The 26696-nt window shown below is 45.2% G+C and overlaps 1 protein-coding gene across 5 annotated transcripts in view; it reads left to right on the top strand.

Annotated features, from left to right (window-relative positions):
• The first annotated feature begins 298 nt into the window (after positions 1–298).
• Positions 299–26696, top strand: part of TEF (TEF, PAR bZIP transcription factor) — a 36852-nt gene continuing 10454 nt past the window's right edge. The window contains exons 1-5 of one of the 5 annotated variants that reach the window (XM_017827582.1): positions 299–602; positions 10925–11251; positions 12732–12952; positions 13592–13803; positions 15720–22876. In XM_017827582.1, coding sequence (XP_017683071.1) covers positions 500–602; positions 10925–11251; positions 12732–12952; positions 13592–13803; positions 15720–15741 — 885 coding nt within the window. In that variant the 5' untranslated portion in view covers positions 299–499 and the 3' untranslated portion in view covers positions 15742–22876. The other 4 variants (XM_017827580.1, XM_017827581.1, XM_017827583.1 and 1 more) reach the window with 4 other exon arrangements.

Raw genomic sequence — 26696 nt, 5'->3', positions numbered from 1 at the left:
GAGCTCCTCAGTGCCTCCTGAGAGCCCGTCAGAGGATCCCTTTGCTGTTGCGCTTGCAGCCGACGTGTGTACCCCCGACAGAGTGCACTTGCTTTTCCCCCTGCCTCCAACGTGTATATTTGTTATAACACCTTGCGAAGGAAAAGGGTGCTGCCTTTGCAAAGTTAGATAACTGGCCCAGTTCTTCGCTGCCGGATTGGCTGGGAGAGGCCCTGTAAAACCACGCTGGCCAGCCGCCCGGCCCAGCCCTGCAAGGCTGCAAGCTATTTCCACAATTGGCCACTTCAGAGTGGGAGAGGGGGAGGTGAATACAGCCGGGCAAACTGCATCTCCACCAGGCTGCTTCCCTTCCTCGCTTTTTCACAGCCGGAGTAGTTTGGCAAACCTGCTCTGGGTGCCTCCGAGCCCTTCTTGCAACACCCAGGCAAGTGGAGTGTAGCATTGGCGTCCAGGCACCTGGCCCTCCCTTAGCCCTGCTGGCACAGCCTCAGGACAGGACATGTCAAGCTGCAACAACCCTGGGGGCCCCACTGCCCTGGACTTTCCAGAAGTCCTGAAGTCCCTACTGGAGTATTCTTTACCCTGGACCAACAAGATGACAGGTAGGATTAAGGAAATATATGCTGGGATTTCTGTTTTGATTTCTCCTTCCCCATTTTGAGTTGCAAGGCAAGAAGGGGGCAGATGATCTTGTATGCTGTGAGCCCTTAAAGGGTGTGTTTCCCAAAGTGTCCAAATCAGACAGGGAGTTCTGGCACCGAGCATGTTATGCAGCTAGGAGGAAAAAACGGCTGCAATGGATTGATTACAAAATCAGTAAAGAGTGCTGAGCTCCTGATCCTTTTAATCTCTCTGCTCAGCTATTTCTTGGAAACCCTCAAAGATTTGTGCACAGAAAAGGCTTGGGCACAAATCTTCATGCTCATATAGCAGAATTGCCATTCATGTTGTCCCGTAGTTAATAACCACTGAGCCTCCAGACATTGCTTCTTCCCAGATGCAGACTGTCCAGAGAGCCAGGCTGTGTGGGGCAGGCTGACTCTGTGCAAACTTTGATGCTGCCGTTGTTTATCAGTGGAAAGCTGAGGTAGGGGACACGGTAAATGTTGCATTTTCTTTGCAAGAGCATTTCTGTACTCCTAGGCTTTCCCACTCTCTCTGCAGCATCCCAGAAAACAACTGGAAAGGACCCAGGAGATTATTTAGTTTGGGCTTCTGCTGTGCTGAACACTTTGCTTGTGCTGGACTGACCACTTCTCAATTGCTGGGCATGCTCCAAGAGCCCATCACGCAACTTGAGTACTCTCTGTTTTGGGATAGGATGCCACATGCCCTTGGCAAGCTGCTTTTTGGTTGTTGTGTTTTCATGTTCACTGCTGAGCGCTGGGGAGGTGTGTGGGAACACCTCGGCTCAACAAGCTTATGTCTAGGCATGAGTGAGTTGAACTCACAGAAACAAACATGCACAGAGCTCACTCTTCTGTAGGGAGTTGCTACCAGAACACACAGGTAGCTCTGCAGGCTTGAAGCACAGCATGACCCAGGAGCAGAAAAGCCAGACACACAGTGTGGAGAGGGACCCTGCTTTTGCTCCAGAGTCAATGGGAGAAAAGGCAGCTGCTGCAACAGTAAAGTGTTCACGGCAGGAAGAGCAGCTGCCTACACCTGTGGTAATACAGCAATCTCTGTGGCACACATACAGCTCCCTGTGGGAAAGGGAAATAGGGCAAGGGGAGCTGCCAAACCCCCTAAGGGGCTCACTTTGTCACATTCCTCTGCTGCTGTCACCTGTGAGCAGTCTCTCTCCTTTGCTGAGACTGCCTGATAAGAGGTGTATTTATATATCACACCGTATGAAGTCCCACTGTTTGTGGGGACCAGAGCATGTTTTTCCAAGCTCACTGATAATCAGGCAGAAAGTAAACCTGGCTGGGAGGAGGCAGAAGGGCCAAGGGAGGCTCACGTGGTGCCGAGCCTTGCTGTGGCTAAGCTAAGTTTGGCTGCTTTTTTGAGATCTCTGCTCTCCACCGCCAAGTGGATTGAATTAATCCAAGGGAGGAGCGCTGGCAAGACCTATCTGTTTGGAGTAGGGAGTAGAAGGGAGATCAATGATTTGCAGGGAGAATAATTTAGTCTTAAATCAGTGTGACTTATTTGGCAGCTGAGGATGCTGTTTTGTGGCAGCATTCTTCCTCCACCCTGGGACCACCCTGCCTCTCAGCATCACCTCCTGTAATCCTCAGAACTGTCCTTATTATGCTGCCTCCCTCTGCAGGCCAGCATTCCCATCCTGGCCCTCTTCCCACAGAGCTCAGCTCAGATTCTCCTGTATCTCCACACTTACACACCACTCATCTGGATTTGCTGGCTCTCAGGCCTCTGTCTGAAATGTGTTCTGCTATTCAAACCTCCCAGTGGGGCAGGTCCCCCCACCCTATGCCTAGCACTGGGCTGCTTGTTGCTTGCCTCCCTGCTGCACCGGAACTGGGCTGTTCTGCATCATCTGGCCCTGACAAGACTCCCAGCAGTAACAGCCAAGGCTGCTGCATTCCTCTCCTCACACCTCATTGTCCTCTTCTCTTCCTTCTCAGCCGCAGAGTGAAAGCAAATGTAAAAATCCCAGGCAGATCCCACCTTAACCAAGAAGGTACGGCTCATGGTGTAATGCCCACTTTCTGCTGGCAATTGCTAGAGCCCCTAATCCCCAGAGGCGAGGAAAAGCTCTCAAGGCAGTCTCTCTCCTAGCTGGCAGGGCAGAGCTAATGCTGGAGCAGAGTGATGTGAGAGGGAACCCACAGGAATGCTCCCCAGATACTCCCTCCCTCCTGTCTTCAGGCCGAGCAGCTAACACTGTACAGGCTAAACCCTCTCAAAGCAGAGTCACAGCTCAGCGGTGGTGCAGAGCAAACCTTAGCACAGTGGAGTGCGGGTGGAAATGTGCTGGAAGAAGAACATGGTTGATCTAAACAGAAAAGCCCTGGAGTAAAAGCTGCTGAGTGGTTTTAATAACCTCCATTCTTATGGACATTACCCAGCAAAGCAGTTTCCATTGAGCTCTGCAGGGGGGATGTGCAGACCCTGTTCCTTGAAGGAGTGTTGTACAGTACCGAGGCATCACCCCCGGGGGCCACCAGTGTTGACAACAATGGAACAAAGTGACCACGAGAGCCATAACTGAATGGGAAGCCTGCAGCCTGCCCTGCTTTGGCTGTATCCCCTTGCCTTGTTCCTAGAAGCTGCTTCTTCCTGGCCTCACTATGCTGTGTTCTTTATCTACCACCTGTCGGTAGATGTCTCCCAGGCAAAAGCATCGCTGTGAGCTCACTGCCCCTTGCCGAGCTCTGTGTGCTGCCTCTGCTGTGTGTGGTCTTCCAACATCTGTGTCTCATTGCCCTGCGTGAAGTGGTATCTCCCTTTCACACATGTGCCTTTTTCTCCTGCCAGCTGAGCTTGGCAAGGCAGAGGGAGTCCGTGGAGGGCATGCAGCAGCCCTGGAGCACGCTGAGCAGCAGAGCATGACCTGCTCTGCCTGCTTCTTGCAGCTGGATTTATCAGCCTTGATAAACGATGCATTAACCTGTGCTGTTCCAGCCTGTATTAACAAGGTGGCCCTATCCAAGCTTACCATCGGGCAGCCTGTGTGCAGGAGTTGCGTCGGGAGTTGGAGGCAGCAGATTCAGTCTCCCAGTCTAAGCTAGAGAAGGACCTGGAGGGCAGGGCAGCTCCCTGTCTGCCCAGGTTGGATGGAGATGTCTCCTGGTCGTGATTACAGGAAGAGAATGGAGGAAAACACGTAGCCCATGTGATTTCAAATCCATTCCTTTCCCTGGGGCGTGTGGGGAGGAGTTCAGACCTGATTTTTTTTTCTTTGTCACAAAGACCATCGGGGTTTATTAGCGAGGGTCAGGGCAAATCGTGCCCTGCCACCAAAACGAAATGTCTGAGGCTTGTGAATGGGAAGCTGAGCCAAGCCGATGTCCAAGTGACTACCTGACAGGAGGGTATCTCTTTTCTGTTGGCACTTGTGCGGATACCTCCGCTCTGGCTCCCTCGGCTCTGTTGGGTGCAGAGGGGCCGATCCCGGGGGAGGGTACCCTCCCCGGCTCACGGCGCTGGGCGGCGGGTTCGCTGCGGCCCGTCCTGCCGAGGCGAGAGGCAGCGCCTGCTGACAGGAGGCTCAGGCATCTGCCACTTTGCGAGCGAATTCATTCTGTGGGAGACGTTCCTGGGTGTCCGCCTGTGCTCTCGGGAACGGACTTGGCATCATTCGCTCCCTTTGTGCGCTCAGAGGCTTAAATCTCAGCACGGCATCCGTGCTGATGGAGCAAGGATTGCTTGCCATCATGACAACTTGGGAGGGACGGCCCTTTCCCCAGAAGCCCGGCCGTGACGGCACCGCAGCGAAGCCCTTCTCCCTGCCCATGTTATACAGGGCACGCCGCTGTGAGCACCGTGTGGGACGGAGGGAGATTAAATCCAGAGCACGCGGGAAAGGTGATCTCGGGATCCTAAACGAGGATATTCAAGGTCCGGCTGGAGCGCTGGGGCCGGGGCAGGACGAGGAAGGGTGCTGCAGCCAGTGCCGCCCTCACGGGCCCCCGTGCGGCCACGGCCCCCTCAGCTGCCGCCCGGCACGGGGCACGGGCGGGGGGGGGGCACGCGCGCGCAGCCGCAGGAGGCGCGCGGCGGGCGCGCGCCCCGCTGCAGGAGGGCGCCACTCCTCCTCTACCGCCCACACGCGCGCTCCCTCCCCCTCCCGCCCTCCTGGCGGTGACGCAACGCCCGCGGGAGGAGGTGAAGGGGGGCGGGGCTCCGCATTCTAATGAGCCACCCGGAGGCCACGCCCCTGCACGTGCCCCGGCGGGTGGGGGGCGCGTGCCCGCGCCGGCTGCAGGGGAGGCGGAGCAGAGAGGGCGGGGCCTGCGCGCGCGGGGCCGCCCCCTTCGGCATACACGGGCCAATCGGCGCGCGCGAAGGGGCCGGGGCGGGGCGGGGCCCCGGCGCTCATGAATACTGAAGCACGCGCCGGGCGTCAGTCGGTCGCGCCTGCGTCGTTTGGTTCGCGCTCGCCGCCGTCGCCGCCGCCGCCGCCGCGTCCCGGGAGCCGCTGCCGCAGCTCCGCGCCGCCGGTGACCACTGACAGCCCGCCCGCCCGCTCGCCCGCGGGGAGTATGCCCGGCCGCGCCGCGCACCAGGAGGCGGCGGCGACGGCGGGAGGACCGGAGCCCACTGCAGCCGGGGGGAGCGCGGGGGCCGCCGCGCAGCAGGAGCGGCGGGGCCTGGCGGGCGCGTTCCCGCTGGTGCTGAAGAAGCTGATGGAGAACCCACCGCGGGAGGCGCGCCTGGGTGAGCGCGGGGCCGCGCGCGGGGGCCGCGGGGGCGCGCGGCGCCCCCCAATCGTACACCAACCCCCACCCCCCCCATTCCCTTTCCCCACCGCCACCTTCCCGCCCCGCGGCTCGGAGGGCGGGACCCGCCGGGTCACGGCGGGACTGGCCGCGGGGGGAGTACCCGCGGGAGAGGCCGCACGCCGGGCCCCTTCCCTCCGCCCCGTCCCTCCCTCCCCCGCCCCCCGCGCGGCCGTGCCAAGTGCCGGCAGCACGGGATCGCTCCCGCCTCCCGGGCCAGCGGCCCTCGGGAGCGTGTGGGTGCCTGCGCTGGGCAAAGTCGGGCGCTGCGGGAGGGGGGAGTGGGCAGGGGCCGGGACGTGACATGCTGGGCTTGGTCTCTGGGCTGCCTGGAGCCTCCTTCGCCGGTAGACGCGCAGTTGGGAGCAGCGGTGGGAAGGTTTCGAGTCTTGCTTGACCTTAATTGCTGAGAAGTTGCCCGATGAGACGCGTAAACAGCAGATCCCCTCAGATTAGGTTGGGTGATAATCCAGGAGGGTATGACTGGCTGCCTCACATGCAGCCCTGCATGGGCTGGAGCTGCCGCTCTCCCACTGGATGTGCAGGCGGCAGCTGTGTAAATAGCAGGGCTGGTGCTTGTAGTCTTCGCTGCTGATGGCACACTTCGGGATTTTTTTCTTCACCCGACAGTATTTTTGCCTTTCTGAGTATCAGTTTCATTTTGAGGAAAGGCTCAGGATTATCTGCACTGCTATAGTGCCTACTGTACTGGTGTATAATAAAGTAAGTCCTTACACTTAAGAATTTTGATGTTGAGAATCATTTTTTGGAACTGCAGAGAATATCCGGGGTAGACCACAACGTAGGTTGGCAAGATTGTTCCCAGTGAGGATCCTAGTTATGTTATATATCTATTATTGCGTGGTACCCTGTAAATGTATCCATTTTGTGATTCTGGTGAGTATTTTTTTCTTCTTTCTGTTAAAAAAAGGTCAACTTGTGGTAAAGGTTTTAGTTATGTTGCTTTGGTGCAGGATGCTGCAGTACACAGAATCTTGAATCTACAAAATTACAGGATTTCTTAGGATATTTCTGCACCCAGTCCTTTTTAAAGGCAATAGTGCCAGCAGGAACAATTTAAGTTCACGAATAGAAACAGTGATGGTGGCTGACAGGGATATGGTGACTTTGTCTTGGAGTGCTTTTTGTGCCCAGAATCACATGATCTAGCCTATGGAGATGTGAAATTCTGAAATGAATATGATTTTGAGGTAGTGCCTTTTTCTAAAATTAGAAACATTTGTTACTTTCACTAGATGACCCCATTCCAGCTCGGGAAGGTGTTCAGCTTGAGCCTCTAAACCTTACTAGAGTCCATTGCATTTTGACTACCCCCCTCCATTCATGTTGTGATAAAGTTCAGGTTCTCATTCTTTTAAATTCTCCATAGATTTCCTTAGTTCACCTTGTTCTGTTTCACTTCACACTTTGGAACTTGTTGCTTTCTGTTTATTTTTGTCTCTGATGCTTTTCTTGTTTGCATATTTGCAAGACAAAAGAAAGAATACCTTTGCTGTCAGCAGGTAGTTACTCCTAATTTTACAAAAGGCTTGTCAGTAGACTTGTGATTCAACTGACTTCAGAGGATTCTTGTTTCTTTTCTGTTCCATTAACAGTATAGAGACACAGTCAAAATGTTCACTTAATTCACTTAATCCAGTGTTGCAGTTTCAGCAAGCTTTCTGAGAAAAGACCTTGTGCCTTTCCTCTGGAACGCCTGTTGACAAAAATACAGTTTTCTGTGTTACTCTGTGAGAAATAGTATCAACTAGCTGCGGTGTCCATTTATGGTCTCCACAAGCTACCTGTGGGTTTTCCAACTGCCGTGGGTAATTTGACTACCCAGTAAGCAAGCAGGCTTTCTAATCCTGAGCAACAGAGGAGGGAGGTCAGCCAGTTCTAGCAGAATGCCATCCCCTTGAATGCCCTGCCATATACTGGGTATAGCTGACCAGCCTTGCTGGGGGCTGTTGTCATGTATGTTGTAGGAATTAATTAAATAAAAATGATATTTTTATTTAAAAAAAAAAGTCCTGTGGGTTAAGGGAAGAGAATTAATATTCTGGAGCAGGAGTGTAGGTCTCTTATATTAATAACGAGCTGCTGCATACTCTCCAAAGGATGCCTTAATCACCAGTTGCACTGCTGTGGCAGGAGTAATGCCTCAACAAACATCACAGTAATGGGCATCAGGGATTTGGATCCCCACAACCTGTCTTGTTCCATCCTCACAAGTGGGACTAAAGATTTATGGAGCAATCAGCCATAGTCTGTATAGTGTTTTCTGTATAATTTGACAGTATTTTTTGATGAACAAGGCGAACTTTATGAAATAAGTGTTTATTCTATTTGTGGCTGTAGCTCTTGACAGCTGTGGCCAAAATCTTTTGGTTGGCTTTTGGTTTGGTTAGTTTTTTTGTTTTTGAGGAAAAACTAGGATGCGGAATAAAGCTCTTTTCAGGCTGCTGCTTTTGGCTAAAACAGCAGTATTTCCAACAGTTCAGTAACTGGAATGGTCTGCTTAAATTACTGAGCATAAACTGGTGTGCTCCCTATTAACAGCAGATGTACAGCCCAGTTAATAGGTCACAGTAGCAGAATGAGGGGGCTAAATCAGACATGAGCCATCGGCTGCAGAAGTACAGTCCAGATTTATCAGGGTGACCTTGAATCGCTGCAAATGGAGCCTCTTAGGATACTGCAGCTCTACTGTCAGGTAATACCTGTTTACACTATAAATATCTTAAGAGAATTAATGTTTCAGGCCCCTGTGCTGAGGCAGGCAGAAATGACCCCCTCGAGATGCAAGAAGTTAATTAGCGTTTCATTAGATACTGTGCGCCCAAACAGGATGTTGTGCGGCAGAAATAAAAATTAAATGAATCGAAAGAAAGCCAGTGGGAAAACGCCAATGCAAAACTGATCATATGAAGGTTTTATCATTTGATGTATAATGTTTGAAATAGATGGGCACCCAATATGTGTGTTTCCTTCTGATGTTTTGTTTCCGATATTGTTAGAAGTGAGGGAGGAGAGAGAGAGAGAAACAGCACAGATAAACAAAGACAGCACTGGGGACCCAGTATTTGCCGGTTGTCAACTCAGCAAAAGGACACAAAATTTTCTCATGGGAAGGAAAATTCTAATTTGGTGGGAGCCAGAGACAATCACAAGAGGAAGTTGGAGGAACCACAATTTTTCCAGGTTACTGAAGGACAGCAGGATGATCGTGCACATCTAAAAGGCATTTAAAGATCTGAGAAGAGCCACATATTTCACTAGTGTAGTCCTTTAGCATCTTCCTTCTGAAAAATATTAATAATTAGCCTTATATTCGGTCTACTAATCATTTAATGGTTCTTTTCTACTCGCTTGGAGGTGTCGTATTAGATGTTGCAAAACAAAAGCACTCCTAGCTTATGTTAAAACTTGTAATGGTATACTACTGTTTTCAAGAGTGAAGAATATTTTTTTTTTGGTTGACGTTTTGACAGACATTTGCAAGTTTTTAATCATGTTAATTAAAAAATAGTTACTTGCAAAGAATAAATTATTGTCACTTGCATTTGTTTTGGTGATATGTTTACTATGATATCGTCCACAACCTCCAGTGTAAATCTGAGTTTGGTTGTGCTGGGCACTATGCAAACCTTGGAGAACTACACAACCTCTGATTCACTGGTAAAATGTTAGTTCCAATTTGGTGGGGTGTGCTTCATTAGTAAGTGAAATCATCCTTATATGTGGATTAGGTGCTGTTTCTTTGCTAGCTTCAAGTAGGAGCTGTTTAGAAACATTATGGTTATTTGCATTATGACTGTTAACCTGCATGTTTGCTTCGCTCAAGCAAAAGGTAGGAAAGTTGCAAAACTCCCTGCAAAAAAAGACTTTATAGCAGGAATAGGAGCTGAGAGATCGCAGTTCAGAGGCAGCAGTGTGAAGTAGCAAGGGGAAGGCCAAAAGCTGCAAGGTGATGTTAACAAAGCTTAGGTCCGGGAGCCACTGGTCTGAATTTAACATGTCCTTTAAGTACTTGCTCTTAGTCTCAAGTCGGTGGCTGTTGAATACTTTCTGAACTGCTTAGTTTAAAATCAGTATCTTCTTTTGTATAAAATATTCAGAGTATGGTGGATAATTTACTTTGTATGGCAGCGCTGTCCTTTAAGCCATAAAAAGCTCTTTCAGTCTCAGTTCCACACCAGCTAAGGCAACAGCGGAAGGAATGCCACTTCTATCAGAATAGGTTTTATATAAATAGGCTTTTCTGATTTATAGCAGAGTTTCACCCCCACTTCCACCCCCGATACAGAAAAATACTCCTTTAGCATGTTGTCTAGAAAACCCTAATGCTAAAAATTGGTGCATTTTATTGGGATAACCTCTGTGAATGCTGGAGATCCAGACTAGTCCAGGGCAAGTCCTTGGAGTCCCTGTTTCATTGAACTGAATATTTGTCAGCTTCCATGGTAATACCCAATTTGCAGTTGGTTAGGGCACGACTGGTGACCGTTCCTTTTGACGGCAGTGCTGGCTCAGTGCTGGCAGCACTAGCACTGCTTCTGCAATGCCTTCTTCAGTGCTGATAGAACTGCATGGCTGCATGGAGAGCTGGATCAGGAAAATGACTTGGATTTTTAAACTATTTTTTTTCTGCCAGCGTATTTTTATCTCTTAAATTATGTAATTATTCCATAACTTGAGTTTTCTGCTTGGATTCTGTCCCAGACAATTGTGAAGATTCAGTAGCTATGGGGAACATAGAAACAGCCTTTTTTCTGTAATATGTGCACTGTTGCAGAGTAAATGGAGAAAAATTCATCAGTCTCTTGTGACTTGGGGGTGGGATGTGGGAGTATTCCTTATTAGACAGCTCCCCAAAGAGTGAAAATTGTATGTAGGTACTCTGAGCTATCTATAGTGAGCAGCACTTGGAGCTATTGCTTTGTGTGGACATGCTGAGTCATTTCAGAGAGAAATGCTTCTAAAATGCTAAACAATAGACATCCAGGTCTCTGGTGTCCTGTGGACCTTTTGACTGATTTTAAAATGTAATCTGAAAACCCATATTCCTTTCATATTTGTATTTAAATTATTGTTCTGTACGTTCCTTCTTTTTGCCTAGAATAAGCTACTCTGCTTCCTCGGAATTTTCTTAATGGCTTCCCATATAATCCTTCTGAGATGGGTATGTGAAAAACCGGCTATTTTGCAGTGACTGGTTAATAAGCTCCATGCAGTACTACATCACACTTCGGAAAGTTATCACAGCAAAGATGCTGGTTTTCAAGGCTGCTCAAATGTCTGTGGTCCAGCCATCACGGGGGGTTAGAGCGTTCCATACGGAGTTACATGTGAATGCATCAATGTTGCTTTTCAACGGCTGATTTTTCCAGATAATGTCATGAGCCAGAACTATTAGCTTTCTGAATTTCCTTTCATGTAGATTTTGTTAGACTCTTAAACCTTGAGTCTCTCCTGTGTTTCAGCTTGTACAGTGACCTACTTGTATCTTTCAGATAAAGAGAAGGAGAAAATAAAGCTTGAAGAAGATGAGGCAGCAGCTGCCAGCACTATGGCAGTCTCGGCTTCCCTTATGCCACCTATTTGGGACAAAACTATTCCTTATGATGGCGAGTCTTTCCACCTGGAGTACATGGATCTGGATGAGTTCCTGCTGGAGAATGGAATTCCTTCCAGCCCTACTCACCTGGATTTGAACCAGAATCCACTCTTGCCTGTGGCTGAGCTGGAAGGAAAGGAGTCTGCCAGTGCTTCCACTGGTTCTCCTGCATCATCCTCCTCCACTGCAGTTTACCAGCAATCTGAAGCAGCCTCCAGCACAGGTAGATGGAATAATACGGGGCTCTGAGGGACTTCTGTTGTTCTCATACTAAAAGGTGCCTCTTCAGATCCAAGAGGAGACATGCCAGCCTGTCAGTGTTAGGTGGGGCAGGTTAAGTAGCTCAAACATGTTCAATGTAGAGCCTTAGTCCCTGTGTCAATTCATGAAGATGCTGCCTCTTCTCTTCTTCCTCTCTCCTGCTCCTGTGAAAAATGAGTGTCTATCAGTGTGCACTCTGTTTCTCTTTTGAAATTAGAAGAGCTGAAACAGCAACATAAAGTATTTGATTTCTTGGTATTGCTAATCTAGTGAGAAGCCGGCCATGTTGAAAAAATATTTTCTCAGGTTATTTTACAACAGATTTGACAGCTTGTCACAAGTCATGTGTGCTGCCTTGGTCTGCTTGGGTGAACTTACACGAACTTAATGTACCTCAAATAACAATATTAAGTAGAAAAACAGTGAAGCAATTTTTTTGTGGTAGCCTGTGAAGTGTGAGAACAGACACTTGGAAAAGATGTTTTAATGATGCAATTTGATGTTCTGTGGTGCTTTGAAGTGGGAATGGGGGAACACAGAAACAGAACTGTACTTAAATGGTACTAGGAAACTTTCACTCTACATTTGTAGTATGGAGATCTTGTCTGTTAAGGAATTCAGCAGCTCAGTTTGCCCTAGATTTGGAGTTTAAACATGATAGCCTCTAAATTTTCATGATACTATTTTATGAGCAGGCTTTACAGAAAGCATTTTGCTCTGGGCCTCTTCTGTAAATCTGTGAGAGATACAATGTGGAGCTCCTTCCATAAGTCATAGAGTGTGGCTTTTTTTTAGGTGGTATATGAAAAAACTTATTTATTGATCACTACTGCAAATTGCACTGACATTTACAATTCACGTATATGAAGTTTCTAAACAATAGATTAATATGGTAAAGTTCATACAAACATTATCAGTGTCAGACAGTCTATTGGTACATTTGTTGCTATATGGTAAAGAAGCAGAATACTGTTACATTTGTAACAAACCCTCCTTTATTTAGTCATTTCTTTGGAAATATAGTTGTCTGACCTTCCAAGGTCCCAGGGACTGGAGTCTCTGACCAGGCTTGTTTCTGTAGGGATTTCTGTGGTACAAAATTCAGGCTGGTACAAGTTTCTCCCTTCTTACTGCCATTGGAGGTGCTTCTTAACTGTGCAAAGCATGTAATTTTTGCCAAGGAAGTATTAACTCCTGTACTGCATCTGTCTACTCATGTCTGTTAGTCTGGCATATGTTCCTAGAGTTATGTTACAGACTGGACTGTGAACCCTTCCTCTGTACCAGCAGCAGTACAGCACCAAGCACACCTCAGGGAAGTACCAAATGATACTACTAATTATAGTTGCTCATAATGGGACAAAAATTGACACATAAGTTGGCTTCTTAGTTGATTCTCTTCAACCTGCTGAATGTATTGTAACTTCTCCTGTTGTTGCCAGAGTCCCCACCGCAAAATGAGAGAAATACTCCCAGCCCCATCGATCCTGACTGCGTAGAAGTTGAGGTGAATTTTAACCCTGACCCTGCTGATTTAGTGCTGTCCAGTGTGCCTGGTGGTGAGCTCTTCAATCCTCGCAAACACAAGTTTACTGAAGAGGACCTGAAACCACAACCTATGATTAAAAAAGCCAAGAAAGTTTTTGTCCCAGATGAGCAAAAGGTAACAGATTTATTGCTGCAGACTTCTAGGCCTTGATAAAAGTTTCCAAGTTTCTGTGCAAACACTTTGATGTACACAGCTAATGCAGTATACCTATATGATTGGGCAGAAGCACTGCCAAGAATAGAATTGGCAAGCCAACTGCTGTGCTTGCTGTTTTGCAGGTTTTGGTATCATGAGATAATTACTGGCCAGGAGCAACTGATCATGCTATAAACAGAAATTAGAAGAACTATCAAGTCAAATCCTCATCACTTGCACTTTTGAAGGCCATTGTCTGTATTTGCCTGGCATTATGTCTGATCAGGATTTAAGCAACCTAGACAACAGAACAGGTTGTTTTCTGTGGAAGTTCGTTCCTGAATTGAAACTAAGTAAAGGGAGCATTTCAGTTGGACAGCTTTTTAGTACCCAAGTCTCCTAGTCTCCTTAGTTCTAGCAGTGCACTTGGTTTATCCTAAAACAAGACTAGTGTAAGGATAAAAATCTTACAGTACTGCATTGCTTCCATTTTGATGTCAGAGTCCTGCAAACCTGTGAAGGAGATTCCTCAGTATAGCAATCAGTATGATTGTCATTATACAATAAAGAGCTGTCTCTGATACAGTTGTCAGTTTGGCATCTTCTTTTTAATTACAGGATGAAAAATATTGGACAAGACGAAAGAAGAACAATGTGGCAGCCAAGCGCTCCCGTGATGCTCGGCGATTAAAGGAGAATCAGATCACAATTCGGGCAGCCTTTCTTGAGAAAGAAAACACAGCCCTGAGGACGGAGGTTGCAGAGCTGCGCAAGGAAGTGGGACGATGCAAGAACATTGTTTCTAAATACGAGACCAGATACGGACCCTTGTAAGCACATCCCTTTTCCTTGTTAGGGCTCCTTGTTCTAGCCTCTTAAACTTCTCTGCCTTCCGTAGAGACTCCCAGAAATAAAGTTTATGGAGGCTTTGCCATTTTACATCTATTAAAAAAACCCAACAAAACACAAAAAAACCCTGTTTCTGTTGGCACAACTTGTTCAGGCCCTTTCCTGATCATTGCGTTGCCCAAAATCTGTGTGTCCATATTTACAACTTTGTTTTTAACAACAATAGAGCATTTTCTGATGGCATACAATAGAACAGATTCACCTGTCTGGAGGAATAAATGTGGATCTCTCCTGACTGGACAGGGTTTTTGCTATCTGTTCTAATCTTCATTTTAAGTGGAGAAAGAGCTTGGGAGACTCTTCTCACTTCTTTTTTTTTTTTTTTTTTTTTTAATTTTCAAACTCTTATTCTTTTCTCCATTCCACCCCCCCCATCAAAAGTGTAAACCACAATTTTAGGGTATAAGTAGATGTTGCGGGGCAGCATCATGAAATTGTTTCCTCCCCCATTCAGAGGCACTAGAAAGCACCTGTTGTATAGAACTCTGTTCCTGTTGAAGAGGAATAGGGGGACTTTTAGGACAGGGAGACAGAAAAATATTCAATCTCTTGTAAAAACAGAAGTATTGCAAGGTTAATTCATGAGTGTTACGCAGAACAGAGTCAGTGCAGTTCTGACTAAAATACTGTTCAAATATCTTGGTAGGTTCTAATCCTAGATAACTTGCAGAAACCAAGGAGAAAGAACAGTAGTGAATCACTTGCTTTACAAATATGGACAAAATAATTTGCTGTGGGTTTTGGGCTTTATTTCTACCACTACTCCTCCTTTTTTCCTTAGAGGAACTTCCCTCTTGAATTGCTGATAAAACAGCATGTTGCACTTAACTGAGAAGTAAGGGAGATTTAGAAAGAGAGGTCTGGCTCATTAGGCTGAACCTTGAGTCCAATCTGTTAAAAAAAGGCCAGTACCTTATGCTTTGGAAGAAGAGGCTTTTTTTAAGAAGTAAACAAGCCACTGTTACTTTACTGCACCTTACCTGTTGTGCAAGAGATTGAGAAAGAGTTTTGGTCCTTTGCCTCCAGAACACTCTATGGGATAAGCTACACCCACTGTAAACATGAACAGTTTGCCTCCCTCTCTCTCCTGTGTAGCAGCATATCTGGTCTTTCCATGCTTGCTGGTTCTTTCTCCAGCATGTTTCCTGATAGAAAATTAGCACACAAGGCTTGCCCTCTTGGAAGTAATCCATTCTCAGCACCAAGCACTGCTTCAACAGTATGTGGTGTTAGAAGAAAAAAAAACATGTTGTGTGTGATGTTGGGACCTTCTATATGATCTACAACTGCAAGAACCAGAAGCTTTACCAGAAGTATATGTCTAGAAGTCCTCTTAACAAGAGAAGCTGTCTTAAGATAGTGGCTGTGTCAGAACTCTTAGGCTATACTTCCTGGGATATTTATATTAAGGAATAAATGTGGGATAGAAGATGTTGAGGCTAGTTTGCAGTTCCTCTATTGAAATCTGAAAAGTATATTTAAAAAGCATTGGGGTTTATTTTCTATACTAAAGACTTCTTGCCCAGCTTGTCTTTTAAACATCATGTGGAAATTGGTATGAGTTTAGACCCACTGTGTGTTGACTTCTTAAGGAAGTGGAGAAGCAGGCTAATCGAGAACACTTAATGTATGCTTTGAACTATCTCCCCCTGTTATGCTCTTAATTTGACCTGAGTGGCTCTCGATGCAGTGTTTGTTGGTCTAATTTCTTTCAAACATACTAAAAATTGTCACCCTTTCAGCAGGGGTTTTTCTTTCACAGGGTGGTTTGTGGTGGTGATGGTGGGAAGTATGTTATAAATAAATTGTCACACTTAATGCTTTGCTTTGTTTAAAGTGACTTATCTGATTCCGAGTGATGCAACTTTAAAGACTTTTAAAAACAAAGAAACTAAAAAGCACACATGAATCGCCAGTCTTCAGAGTGAGCAGTGAAATCTATGAGGTGTCCCAACACAAACAACTGACGATGACCCTGCCTGCCTCCTTGCCTGCAAGTACCCCATCTGACTACCCAGGGCTGGGCATGATGAAAAGTGCAAAGTTTCCTTAATTCTGTATATGACTTTCTTATCTGTCTTTCTCACTGTAACTATGAACTACAATAAGCTTACCTATTGGGGTTTTGTCAAGACACTCAAAGTTCACATCTCAAAGTCCGTGACAGCCTGTGTGAATAGTGACTCTTCACTTCAGCACTCGAGTGGAAGAAAAGAGGGAGTTTTAAATGAAAATGTCTGTTATATATAAAGAACTGCTATGTTTTAAGACTCTTTTCCCTGCAGTAGAATGAATTTTATTTAATACTGCAGCTCACTTCTGGTACAGTGGGTACAGTGTAGCATATTGTGGAGTACTGTGAGTGTAGAACTAAAGACACCAGGAAAACAGCAGCCTGTGATGTGAGACTTCAGTGCAGAAAAGTACAGCAGATGTATCGAAACAAGGCACAGTGTGCCATACTGAGATGGCCCATGTAATAGTAAACATGGTCGCTTTTCTGCTCCACAGCTACACTGCTGTAACCTGCCTTTTCCTTTATTTCCTTTATGAGGATCACTTCCTTTTATGGTATCTTGCTGAAACAGGATCTATTCTTCTGTTAACGATTTAGCAATCATGGAAAAGGTGCTATTCTGAGCTGCTGATCCCCAAGACTTTTGGCAGTTTAGACTACCAAAGGAGCATTAGCTCCAGCAAAACAATGGCTGTTAGCTGCCAAATTACAGTTTTCTGTCTCTTGACTGCAGGAGAACTGCGGCGGTGAAAGAGTACTTTCTTCATCTGTTTTATAAAAGTAAGACAGCCAGTGATCTCCCAGAGTTACAACAGGCATCTTAAGTATCAAAACCCGTGTGCTGGTGTGGGAGGGTAGATGAAAGCTTGGACAGATTGTGGGGATGTTTATTGTGTGTAGAAGATGGAGGAAGTAGGTGGAAGTTCCGTTGTAAGAGTTTCATCAGCATAACAAGAATCTGCTCTTATATTGAGGAAACTTAAGATCTAAAGAAGTGGGAAGAAAAGTGTGTGGTAAAAAAAGAGTTCTTAATTTCTAGGAAAGAAGTACAGGACCATGCTTTAGCCAAAGTGAGGCTTGTAAGACAGGAGAGTATTGATGCTTGGGGATTGATAAATAGCACACACCTCAAGAAAAATAATTTTGAAAGCTTTCAGAAGCACAAGTGCCAAAATTATGAGGCATGACTAGTTACCAGCATAGCTCAGCACTATCACGTCGAACAATTATTTTGACTTTATGTTAAGAGATTCCACCACTAATTTCAGAGCAGAAAGGCAAAGAGAAAAATGTGAGAAGAAGCAGCTGTTGTAAACTTAATTTTAAAAAAAAAAGATAAAAATTTCAAAAGCCAGGATTCATAACCAGTTTTTGACAGCATAACCTTTGTAAAGAGCATATATAGTTATTGACCCGTCATTTTTAACGGACCATGTTCTGAAGTCAAGCAAGTGTTTTTACCAAAGTATACTTAGTAAGTGATTTTATTATAATTTTTGGATTCTAAAGATCTGAGATAACCCTGGGATATTCTTATGAAATAAATGAATAGCTTAGTTCCATATTGCTGAAGTGTCAGCATATATCTCTACCTGTATCAAGTATTGCTGGTTTGGACTGATATTTTTGGTATGTACTGGTTTTTGTTTTATTTTGGTGATAAAGGCCAAACCATGGATCAAAAACAAACAAACAAACCAGCAACAAAACAAACAACCCTGACAGCACGTAAATGTAGCAACTTTTTGCATTCATAATTTCTAAATTTTAAGTTAGTTTTGGCTGTTCTTGAAAGTCATGCTTCCTGTTTAAATTGTAAAGCTAAAGGGTATTGTAACTGGGCAAGGAGTTGCTAGTCCTTCATTTGGATCTTACCGTGCTTAGGAATATCTTTTAAATACTTACATATTGTGTACAGGATCTGATTTTGCAGTATGTCATGGCGTTTTAACAGCAAAATATTCAGTCAGTGAGATTAGTATGTGCAATTCTATTGTTTTATTTCTGTTATATTAAAAGCTTACACAATGGAAACCAACAGTGAATGTTCATTAGATCTTTGTCTCAGAGAAGACTGTTAGCAAACTCTTGTGCTTCCCTGTAGGACAGTGCAGATTTGCACAACCTGTGATTCATGGGTTGCAAAACTGGAAAATCGCACTTTAGAGTGAGTGCGGCTCAACTTCTATAGCTGGAGAATTTATATTTTTTTTAAATTTTATTTTTGTTTTGAGAAGCAGCATCTTTAAAGGTAGATTAGAAGGTAGTAACTATTTAAAGGAGTGCAGATATTGCCAGACAAAAGATACTGTGCAATGCTGAATTCCTTCCTCTGTTTTTGCAGTCTCAGGAAGTTTACTGCTTCAGAGCTCTCTGCTGCTCTCAGAACAATTACCTATATCATCTTGTTTCTTTGACTCTGATGACAATCCTATCTGTATGTGATAACTTGGGTATGTTTTCATAGTGGTCATAAGAAGACCAATACTCTTTTAGCTTAATTTGAACATTAAAAAGTGCTGAATTGACACTGTTAGAGTCTGAAGTTCTCTAGCCTTGGAATATGCTCTGTAGAGGCCATAAGTGTGCCTGATGTCAGCCTACCCTATTCCAGCCATAAAGGGACCATCTCCAAGGGGAGAAAATAAAGGGAGTGTGTACCTTTCAGCATCACTGCAGGGATTGCCAGGAAAGAGCAGTTTTTGACTTTCATTGGGATGTGGATTGACATCACATGGCCATTTCACAGTACTAACTTTGAAAATATATAAACTGTGATGAGATTAGTCGACAATGAGTGTTATCTTACTCTACAGAAGAAACAGGCTATGAATAAATGATGCACAACATTTAATACAGTATTGCTTTCATAAATGATTTTCTAATCTCCACATAGTTATATCTCCTTATAATAATGTGGTTTTGTATCTAAAAATTCCCTAGAAGCTTAATCTTTCACCTGTTGCCAAGATCTGCTCCCACTGAAGCTAATAACAAAGATCTCATTAACTCCCACAGGAAAAAGTCTTTACTCTCATGTGGTTATTGTGAAGTTTTAGCAAGTGCTGGAGTCATGAGTGTCTTTGCTTTACTGTGGAGCATTCTGTGCTGGGATCAGGTGGATGTATCTCAGATTGCAGATGTAATGTTGGTAAACTGGTCCTGTCAGTTGTTCATCTACATAGTTAGTCATAGTTTTGGTAGAGTACTATAAACTTGTGTTGGGAGAAAAAGTGTTTTTGATTTGTTTTTCTTAAGAGGCTTTTTGCAGTTCTTCTAGTAACATTTTATGTCTTTTGTGGCAATTCTCCGTTTCCTTGCTGTGCTGTTTGAAAGCCCAAGGTGTTCTAACTGTATAAATCACTTTCAGCATTATTTGCAGGACTGCTACTAAATTGTACCAAATTAATTTCAAGTTGGGATGTACAGTGGAAGGCCAGCAGCTTTGGGAATACTGTAATAAAACCACTTGTGCGGAAAAAACTATTTTTTTGTAGATAGCTGAAATAATGGACCTGCACAGGAGAGAGTATTGCTGCTTCAGTCTTGTAAGCCCCCGAGCATAAAAAGGCTCTGTTCCTTTTGATCAGGAGTTTTCAGTTTTAGTGAGAAAGGAGGTATCTCAGACCTTTGTAAAATCCAGACAGGCTTTTGTTCTCCTGTATAGTTTTAGCTGCTAAGCACAAGATGAGAAATGCGGATTTGTCTTAGTGCATAAATCTCATATTTTTGGCAACATACATCTAATCCATAAAGAGCAAAATCATTTATTAGTGCTAGTGTTTTGCCTTTGCAGCACTACAATACTCTTGACTGGCTTTCTAGATGTTCTGATAATTACTCTGATCTTTTTATCTGCCACTGTAACATGGTGAAGATAGGTAAACTCACAGTTAAAGACTGGGAGAAAGGTAGAAAGAATAGGCTTATCGAAACTTCTGTGGAGATGCTAACATAATGCTAATTGAGAAATGACAGTTATTTAATTCACGATGATACAGATTTGTCATACAGATGTAATTTGTTAGTTTGATAGTCTGCAGTTAGTTTGATAGACTCACCCTAGTGAGTCACTTTTGGAACGCAAACTTCTTAAAGTTCAGACACCTACAGGGAAAAAGGAATCCTTTGAGGAAAATACATGTAGAGAGAGTTACAGATACTTGGCAAGGAGGGAAGAGGAGAGTAATGCAAGAGTCTGACCTGAGTGAGATTGCTAAAACTGACACCTCGCTGTTTACAATTTTAGGCCAATTTGGATCCCATCAGTTTAGCATGATACTGAAGATAAGTACTTGTTTAGGTCTTGGGAATCTCCTTTTCTTGGTCTCACTTCCACAGTCCAGAAGAAAGTGAAGGGAATGTACAGATAGGGAGGAGAGTTACTGCAGAAAGGCATGGAAAAAATAGCTGTTGCTTCAACTAAGTGCGCTGTTGCACTGGGACTTGACCTGCGAATGCGAACTGGTAGTGCTGTGTCATGAGGAAATAACTATCTGAGGCACCGATCTTTTAAGGCCTCAATTCTGCTATCATTTCTGCACGGGATGAGCCCTGTATCTGTAGAAAACCATGTGGACTTCACAGGATCTGTTCTTGAATGTGAAGCTCTGCCCAGGCAGTCAGCTGCAGAATTGTGTCCTTAACACACTGTCAGTTGTAGTTATAGGGCTGTTGATATTAAGTGTTACTTGGGTGCCTGTTACATAGCCAAAACCCTTGTTACTTCATTTTCCTAACTAAGGCATGAGCAGAAGCCCTTTGCTGTACAACATCTGTAAAAAAATTAAAAATGTACTTCACATACGTCTAGTAAATTAAGGCATGTGATTTTGGTCTGTGGGTCTCAACAAACTTTGCTCGTGTACCTGCCTGAATGTTTTCTTAGATCTGCAGCTATGTCTCAGTGAGAAGGCATGGTGGGATTTGTTTTCCCAGGGGGGCACAATAGCGGGTGTCATCTGTCATGCTGCAGGTGACCACTTGCTACTGGCCAGGATCATGGATGGATGCATCCTCCGCACTTTTATGTGAAGTTGTCTGAAATATGGTGATTAACATGATTATTGGAATACTGTATTTTGTATAACTTAGAACATGTAAATACACTTTTAAAACTAATCTGTTCTCTGAAGTAATAAATAAGTGCTTCCATTGTAATATCTGAATATTGTTAATGCTTTATGTAGCTTGATTTGGGATTATTTTTTTCCTAGAGAACTACAGAAATCAAAACAAAGATTGATGTTGTGGAATTCTAGTCTAGTTGTGATGCTTTCTATCAGCAAAAAAAAATGTTTTAATAATAATAACAGCAATGAGCTACTTAAGCAGAGAAACTGAGATTTTTGAGGGAATTGAATTCTCTTCCAGTCTTTCTTTAACAGTAGTCACGGATTACATTCATAATTGTACTCTTCCCATCCTGTTAGCTGGACAGTTGATTTGTTTGTGAGTAGCATTTGGAAAGTGGCAATATTAAATTATTTGTAAAGCTTAGTGACTGAGGAAAACTAAAGCTGGGTGTTTTTTGTTGGGTGTGTTTTTTTTAACTATTCTCTGTTTTGACTCAAAGAGATCTGTCTCCACCCTTCAGCCAGACTGCAGCAAGTTGCAGTGAAACAGTGAGTGACTGTTACTGAAGCTCATTTGTGACCTAGATAGTCTACATCTTTATTACTTCCATTGTGTACATAGATGACACAGGTTTCCTGTGGTGTGGAGAGAGAGAGAAGGTGATTAATGACTTGTGGTTTTGCTGAGTACATGTTCACTGGATGCTGCACAGCTGGAACTTTAATCAGCTTTCATGACCTTTTCTATCTTGTGTTAAAAGGAAAAAAAAACCAAAACAGTGGAGTGAGAATCATGAGCAGTCAGCTAGGAAATATGAACACTTGGGTTTTGAGGTGTAGGTGAGATTGATCCATCAGCCTTTATGTAAAGAGATTAGCCTGTGATGACACTTTCTCCAGTCATAATATAACTTCTTGGTCTTTAATGCTGTACTGGGGCAGTCTCCTCTCTGGTAACAGCTGTGTCTGCAGTGTTCCATAAAAGACAAAGCCACATCTTTTGTAGTGGGCAGAGACAATGGTAGGTCTTTTTAATTTCTTCTAATTTTTTTTCCCTCCCCTCTCAATGTCTCTAGGCTGTAAAATAGCTATGAAATAGCTAATCATATGTGCAAGTTATTCTGAAAACTCTGTTCCTGTAAAGCTTTTTCAGACATACATTTTTTAACTAAATAGTTTGAGGGAACTCCTATCTGCTATATTTGGCCTGAAATTCTGTTGCCTCTTGGATAAAAGTATTTTTTTGTCTTCAGATGTGACACTGATCTGTCCCATTCATTCAGTGGGATGGATGATAAATCTGCACAGTATTTATATAAGATATAAGTCTGATCATAGTTTTACTGCGTGTTAAGTTGTTTAATCTCTTGGATGTCTACTCCTTGAGGTTGTCTATAAAATTCTTGTAGCTGCTTTTTGAAGCAGTCCATCAAGTGCATTTGAGATCATCATGACTGAAAGATTCTATAGAAGTGAAAGAGATAATAAAGCTTGTAAAGCAGCTGGGTAAAACTGTATTGCCATAAATGGTTTTAATTTATATATGAATCTTCTGTCCCAAACTGCTTATTTTGTACATAAACCTAAACACTCCTGGCAGCTGATGGGTGAAAATAAAGGTGCTTAAACAGCAATCTAATGAGGAAAGGGCATTTCACTATTACAGAGTTGGTATTATTTTATATTTCCATTTATTACACTTTTTTAAATGTATAAACCACAGATTTGAATTCTCAAAGTCTTCAGCTTCGATTTTGTGAGTAGTTTAAATCCTCTCACCTCTCTGCTCGTAACTGGTTTTTAAGAAAAAGAAAAGCTTTTGTTTAAAATGTAAAATTTTGACTGTATTAAATTCTGTTAGTACCCTTCCTTTTTAAGAAATAAAATGTATATTCCACTATGCTGAGATCCAGTAATTTTGTTCTCTAGATAGCATATTGTGTGCTGTACACCTCTGCTGCCAGCACTACAGCTGCAATTTGCAGTGAAGCTGGTAGATACTAAAGCAGCTGATCACCTTTTGGGAGTAGGTTCTTGCTGTGCATTTCCCATGTGTTAAGTGTGCTGATAAGAGGTATACAATTCCTTGATTTTATTTTCTGGATTAATTGATTTCAAAAACTTTGCAGGGTTTTGCGTTTGTCCTGCAGTAACTCTCAGTTGAACTCTCTCAGTAGGAGGAGAAATCTGACAAAAGTCAGCCACAGACACTTGGACCTTGCTTTGTCTGTTCTGTTGGAGCTGACAACATCCACATGACAAAATATTTAGAATTTACTTTCTTTCATGGGAAGTAAAGTTCAGAATAAATAAGTTTTGACCATGAGTACAGCTTTCTCCATGCCTTTTCATTTTTTACCTAAATCTTGGTTACTTGTTTGGTTGCTTTGTTGAGGGTTTTGGTTGATTGGTTGTTTTTTCATCAGTGGGGTTTTGGGTTTTTTTTCAAAAGCTGGTACTTGAAGATCAACTTGGTAAGGAATCTATATATTCACTGCATCTGATTGGAAAGGAGAGCTTCCAGAGAAGGCTGTGTTCACTTTCTTTTGCTTCTTACAGTCCATGATATTTCTATCCGAGACACATGCTTTCAAGGTAGACAAGATCACCGGTGCTTCAGTTTAATCTCTAGAAACTGCACTTAGGCAGCCTTCGTTGGATCCAATTCTTTTGTAAAAGGTATCTTGTATGATTACTGATGGAGGGTGTTAGCAAGGAAGAAATGAAGTGTCAGTGAGTTGTTTATCCCTGGCTGTCTTCCAGAGCTATGGCGGGATTAGTGACCCAGGCAATTTGTTTATGAAAGCAAACTTTCATAAGTTTCATAAAGCCTCTTTAGAGGGTTGTGCTTGACCTCTACCACATACCAAAGGCCAAGGACTTGACATGGCCAAACCAAGGAATTGCACTAGAAACTGAGTAGATACAAGGTTGTGTTGGAAGTATCCTTCTGGTGTTACATGGCCTTACCACAGTGGAGGATATTTGGCGTCTTTTCCTTGTGATGGCAGCTGGCAGCAGCACCGATGTTTGGTGTACAGTGCCTTCTTTTCAGGGAGCTTGAGCGTTCTCTTGGGTGGGTGGGGAGCGAATTTATAAATGTGCTAACTCTGCACATTATATTACTAGTTCCCTTTGGAAAATGTTGCAGCTATTAGTGATCTGAAAGATGGCAATGGGGAAAATGGCAACCTCTTATTCAGCCTTCTTCCTGTTGTGTGTTGGGGGAGATCTGCTGATCTTAGGACTTCAAATGTACTCAGTTTTGCTCCTCCTGGCTACACCGGTTCCACAAGAGTGTGGAAAGGTTCTGTCTCTGGTTGGGTCTGTAGCATTCTGTAGTAGCAACTGGAATGTCTTGGCTGAGAAATGTGCAAGAGCTGCATCCACCACACTCTTCTGGATTTTTGTTTGCTTTTGGTTGTGGTTGTTGACTGGACATGGGCGTTGAGAAAACATGTGTCTTAGGCTTCTGAGGAAGTTGGGAGCAAACTAACAGGGAGTAAAGCCAGAAGCTGATGGTATAGGTATGATAGGCTTGTGGTTGGGTGGGTGGGGTGTCCCTGGGAAATAATTGCAGAAGGGCAATATGGGACCAGCCTTCCTCCCCTCAGGAAAGGAGAGGAGTCAGAAGAGGCTGGCTTGGTAGCTAGGTGCAAAGGTAGCTAGGTACCAAGGTACTGAGGTAGCTGGGCGTAGAGTGGAAAGTTGCTGGCAGTATTCCAGAGGTTGTAAGAACGGAGTTCATGTACCTTATCCCTCTGTGCTTGATCACAGGTTTATGATCAAAAGTGGCTCTTGAAACATTTTATTCCCGGAATATGCTTCCAGCTTGCAAGAGCAGGCTCAGCGCCCCACCCCTGGTCGAACCCTGGAGCAGGCAAGGCTTTGAACCAGATCCCTGTGCCTGTTCCGTGGTGGCAGTGTGATGGCAACAGGGCCACCCACTTGCACTGCTCCACCCCAGGCTTTGTGCTGTGGGTGCACCCCGTGCCCCAGCACTGCTTGACCTGTCTGTGCTTGGGAAGGGTGCGGGTGGCTCCCAAGGAGCAGCTGCATCAGCCTTTGTTGTCAGCCAATGCATTCATTTCATCCTGCTGGCTGCTTATTTACTCCTAGGGCTTTATATGGCGTAAAATGTAAAATACATAATTTGAGGAGAAGTAGCTTCCTCACGTTCTACCAGATTCACGTATTGCCGCAATCCATCGAGCGATGGGTGCTGCGGTGTCCTGCTCCTGTTTGGCACGCAGCTCGCAGCCCAGAAAAAGGGGCCGTTTCCAAGCCTTTATCCTGAAGGCAAGGCTAGCTGTCCTGCCCCTACCGCAGGACGCATCTCGTGGTGTGACACGGTCTGGGGGGACGGGCAGCCCTCGGCAAGGCAGGGAGCACCGCCCGCCCGCCGCCCCCGTCCCCGCCCCGCCCGGGCCCGCAGCCCCAAATGGCGGCCGGACCGCGCCGCCCCGCGCGCGCCGCGAGATGGCGCTGCGGCCGCGCGCACCGCCCCGCTCGGGCAGCGCCCGCCACAGGGCCCGCGGGGGTGGGGGGTCCTGGGCCGCTGGGGGGACCGGGGCCGTCGGGGCCGGCCACCCTCTGTTGGGGCGAGCAGGTTAGGAGCAGCCTCAGCCTCCTGCTGCGGCACCTGCTGGGCTCTCACAGCTCTCCGCACCCCCCTAGCTGACCCCCCCCGCAGCCCTCACCGAGGATCCCGCGCCAGGACGGCTGTGCCCGGCTGACCCAGCACTGAGGGGGACAAGGGGCAGGCAAGAACAGCTGATCACAAGGCTGAGGGTCACGTGGTGGCAATGCAGGCTCCGTGCCACGCTGAAACAGAGATTTTTTACTCCTGTCCTTCTGATCTGCCCGCGTCAGGACATTTAGGGACTATCCAGGGAACGTCCTGACCGCCTCGGCCTAAAGGCACCCTCTGGCTTCCTGTGGTGAAGGTCCACAGAAGCCTAATGATACGAACAGTAGCAGGAGTGAGTGGGAAAGAGCAAAAGTGTCTCTAGTGTCCCCTGAGCTCCTGCAATAGGGAAAATATCACCAAGGTCCCAGAAAGGCACTGGCTGCCACAGTGAACAACAGCTCAAGCTCCCCATGTATTGCCCCAGCACACTAAGCCTGAGGGAAAAGCTTCCCTGGCCCTAGAGCTGGCGTTGTCCTGAACCTGTGAGCAAGGCAAACCAGCACACCCAAAGCATGACTAAGAGCACCAGGAGTGGCCCTGTTCCTCCTTCCCTGCCTCACTCCAACCTTGGCTGGAAAGGTTACAGACACGAAGCAAATTAATTTCTAAAAACGCAGAAGGAAAAGAGGTGACCTCTTTCTTGCCTCTTCAAAGATCTGGGAGGACCCTGAAGCATGACATTAATAACATGTAACCTATGGAGGATGCAGGGCACGGAGGTTTCAGCTCTGTACCAATCCCTCTGGGGACCAGCTTGAGGACAGGATTCCAAGCTTCATTTCAGACCTGTGTATGGCTCACTCTAGGCTCCCTCATCTCCTGCCATGCAGTGACTACCAGCTTGCTGAGTCTCTTACCAAATTAGGCTTCTTCTGCCCACCTTCCAGCCTGACAGGCTGTCGCAGAAGTTTATACCATGGCTGGCTAGGAACTTCTTTCTAATTTTTCTAAATGTATCTGTGATCCAGATGAGCTTCTAGGAGAACAAATTAGACTTTTGCCCTAGCATATATTTATGATGCATGGATCCTG

Source organism: Lepidothrix coronata, unplaced genomic scaffold (genome assembly GCF_001604755.1).
Source record: "Lepidothrix coronata isolate B3197 unplaced genomic scaffold, Lepidothrix_coronata-1.0 Scaffold141, whole genome shotgun sequence".
Classification (NCBI taxonomy): Eukaryota; Metazoa; Chordata; class Aves; order Passeriformes; family Pipridae; genus Lepidothrix; species Lepidothrix coronata.
The sequence above is the reverse complement of the archived record's forward strand: the minus strand, read 5'-3'. Positions and strand labels throughout refer to the sequence as shown.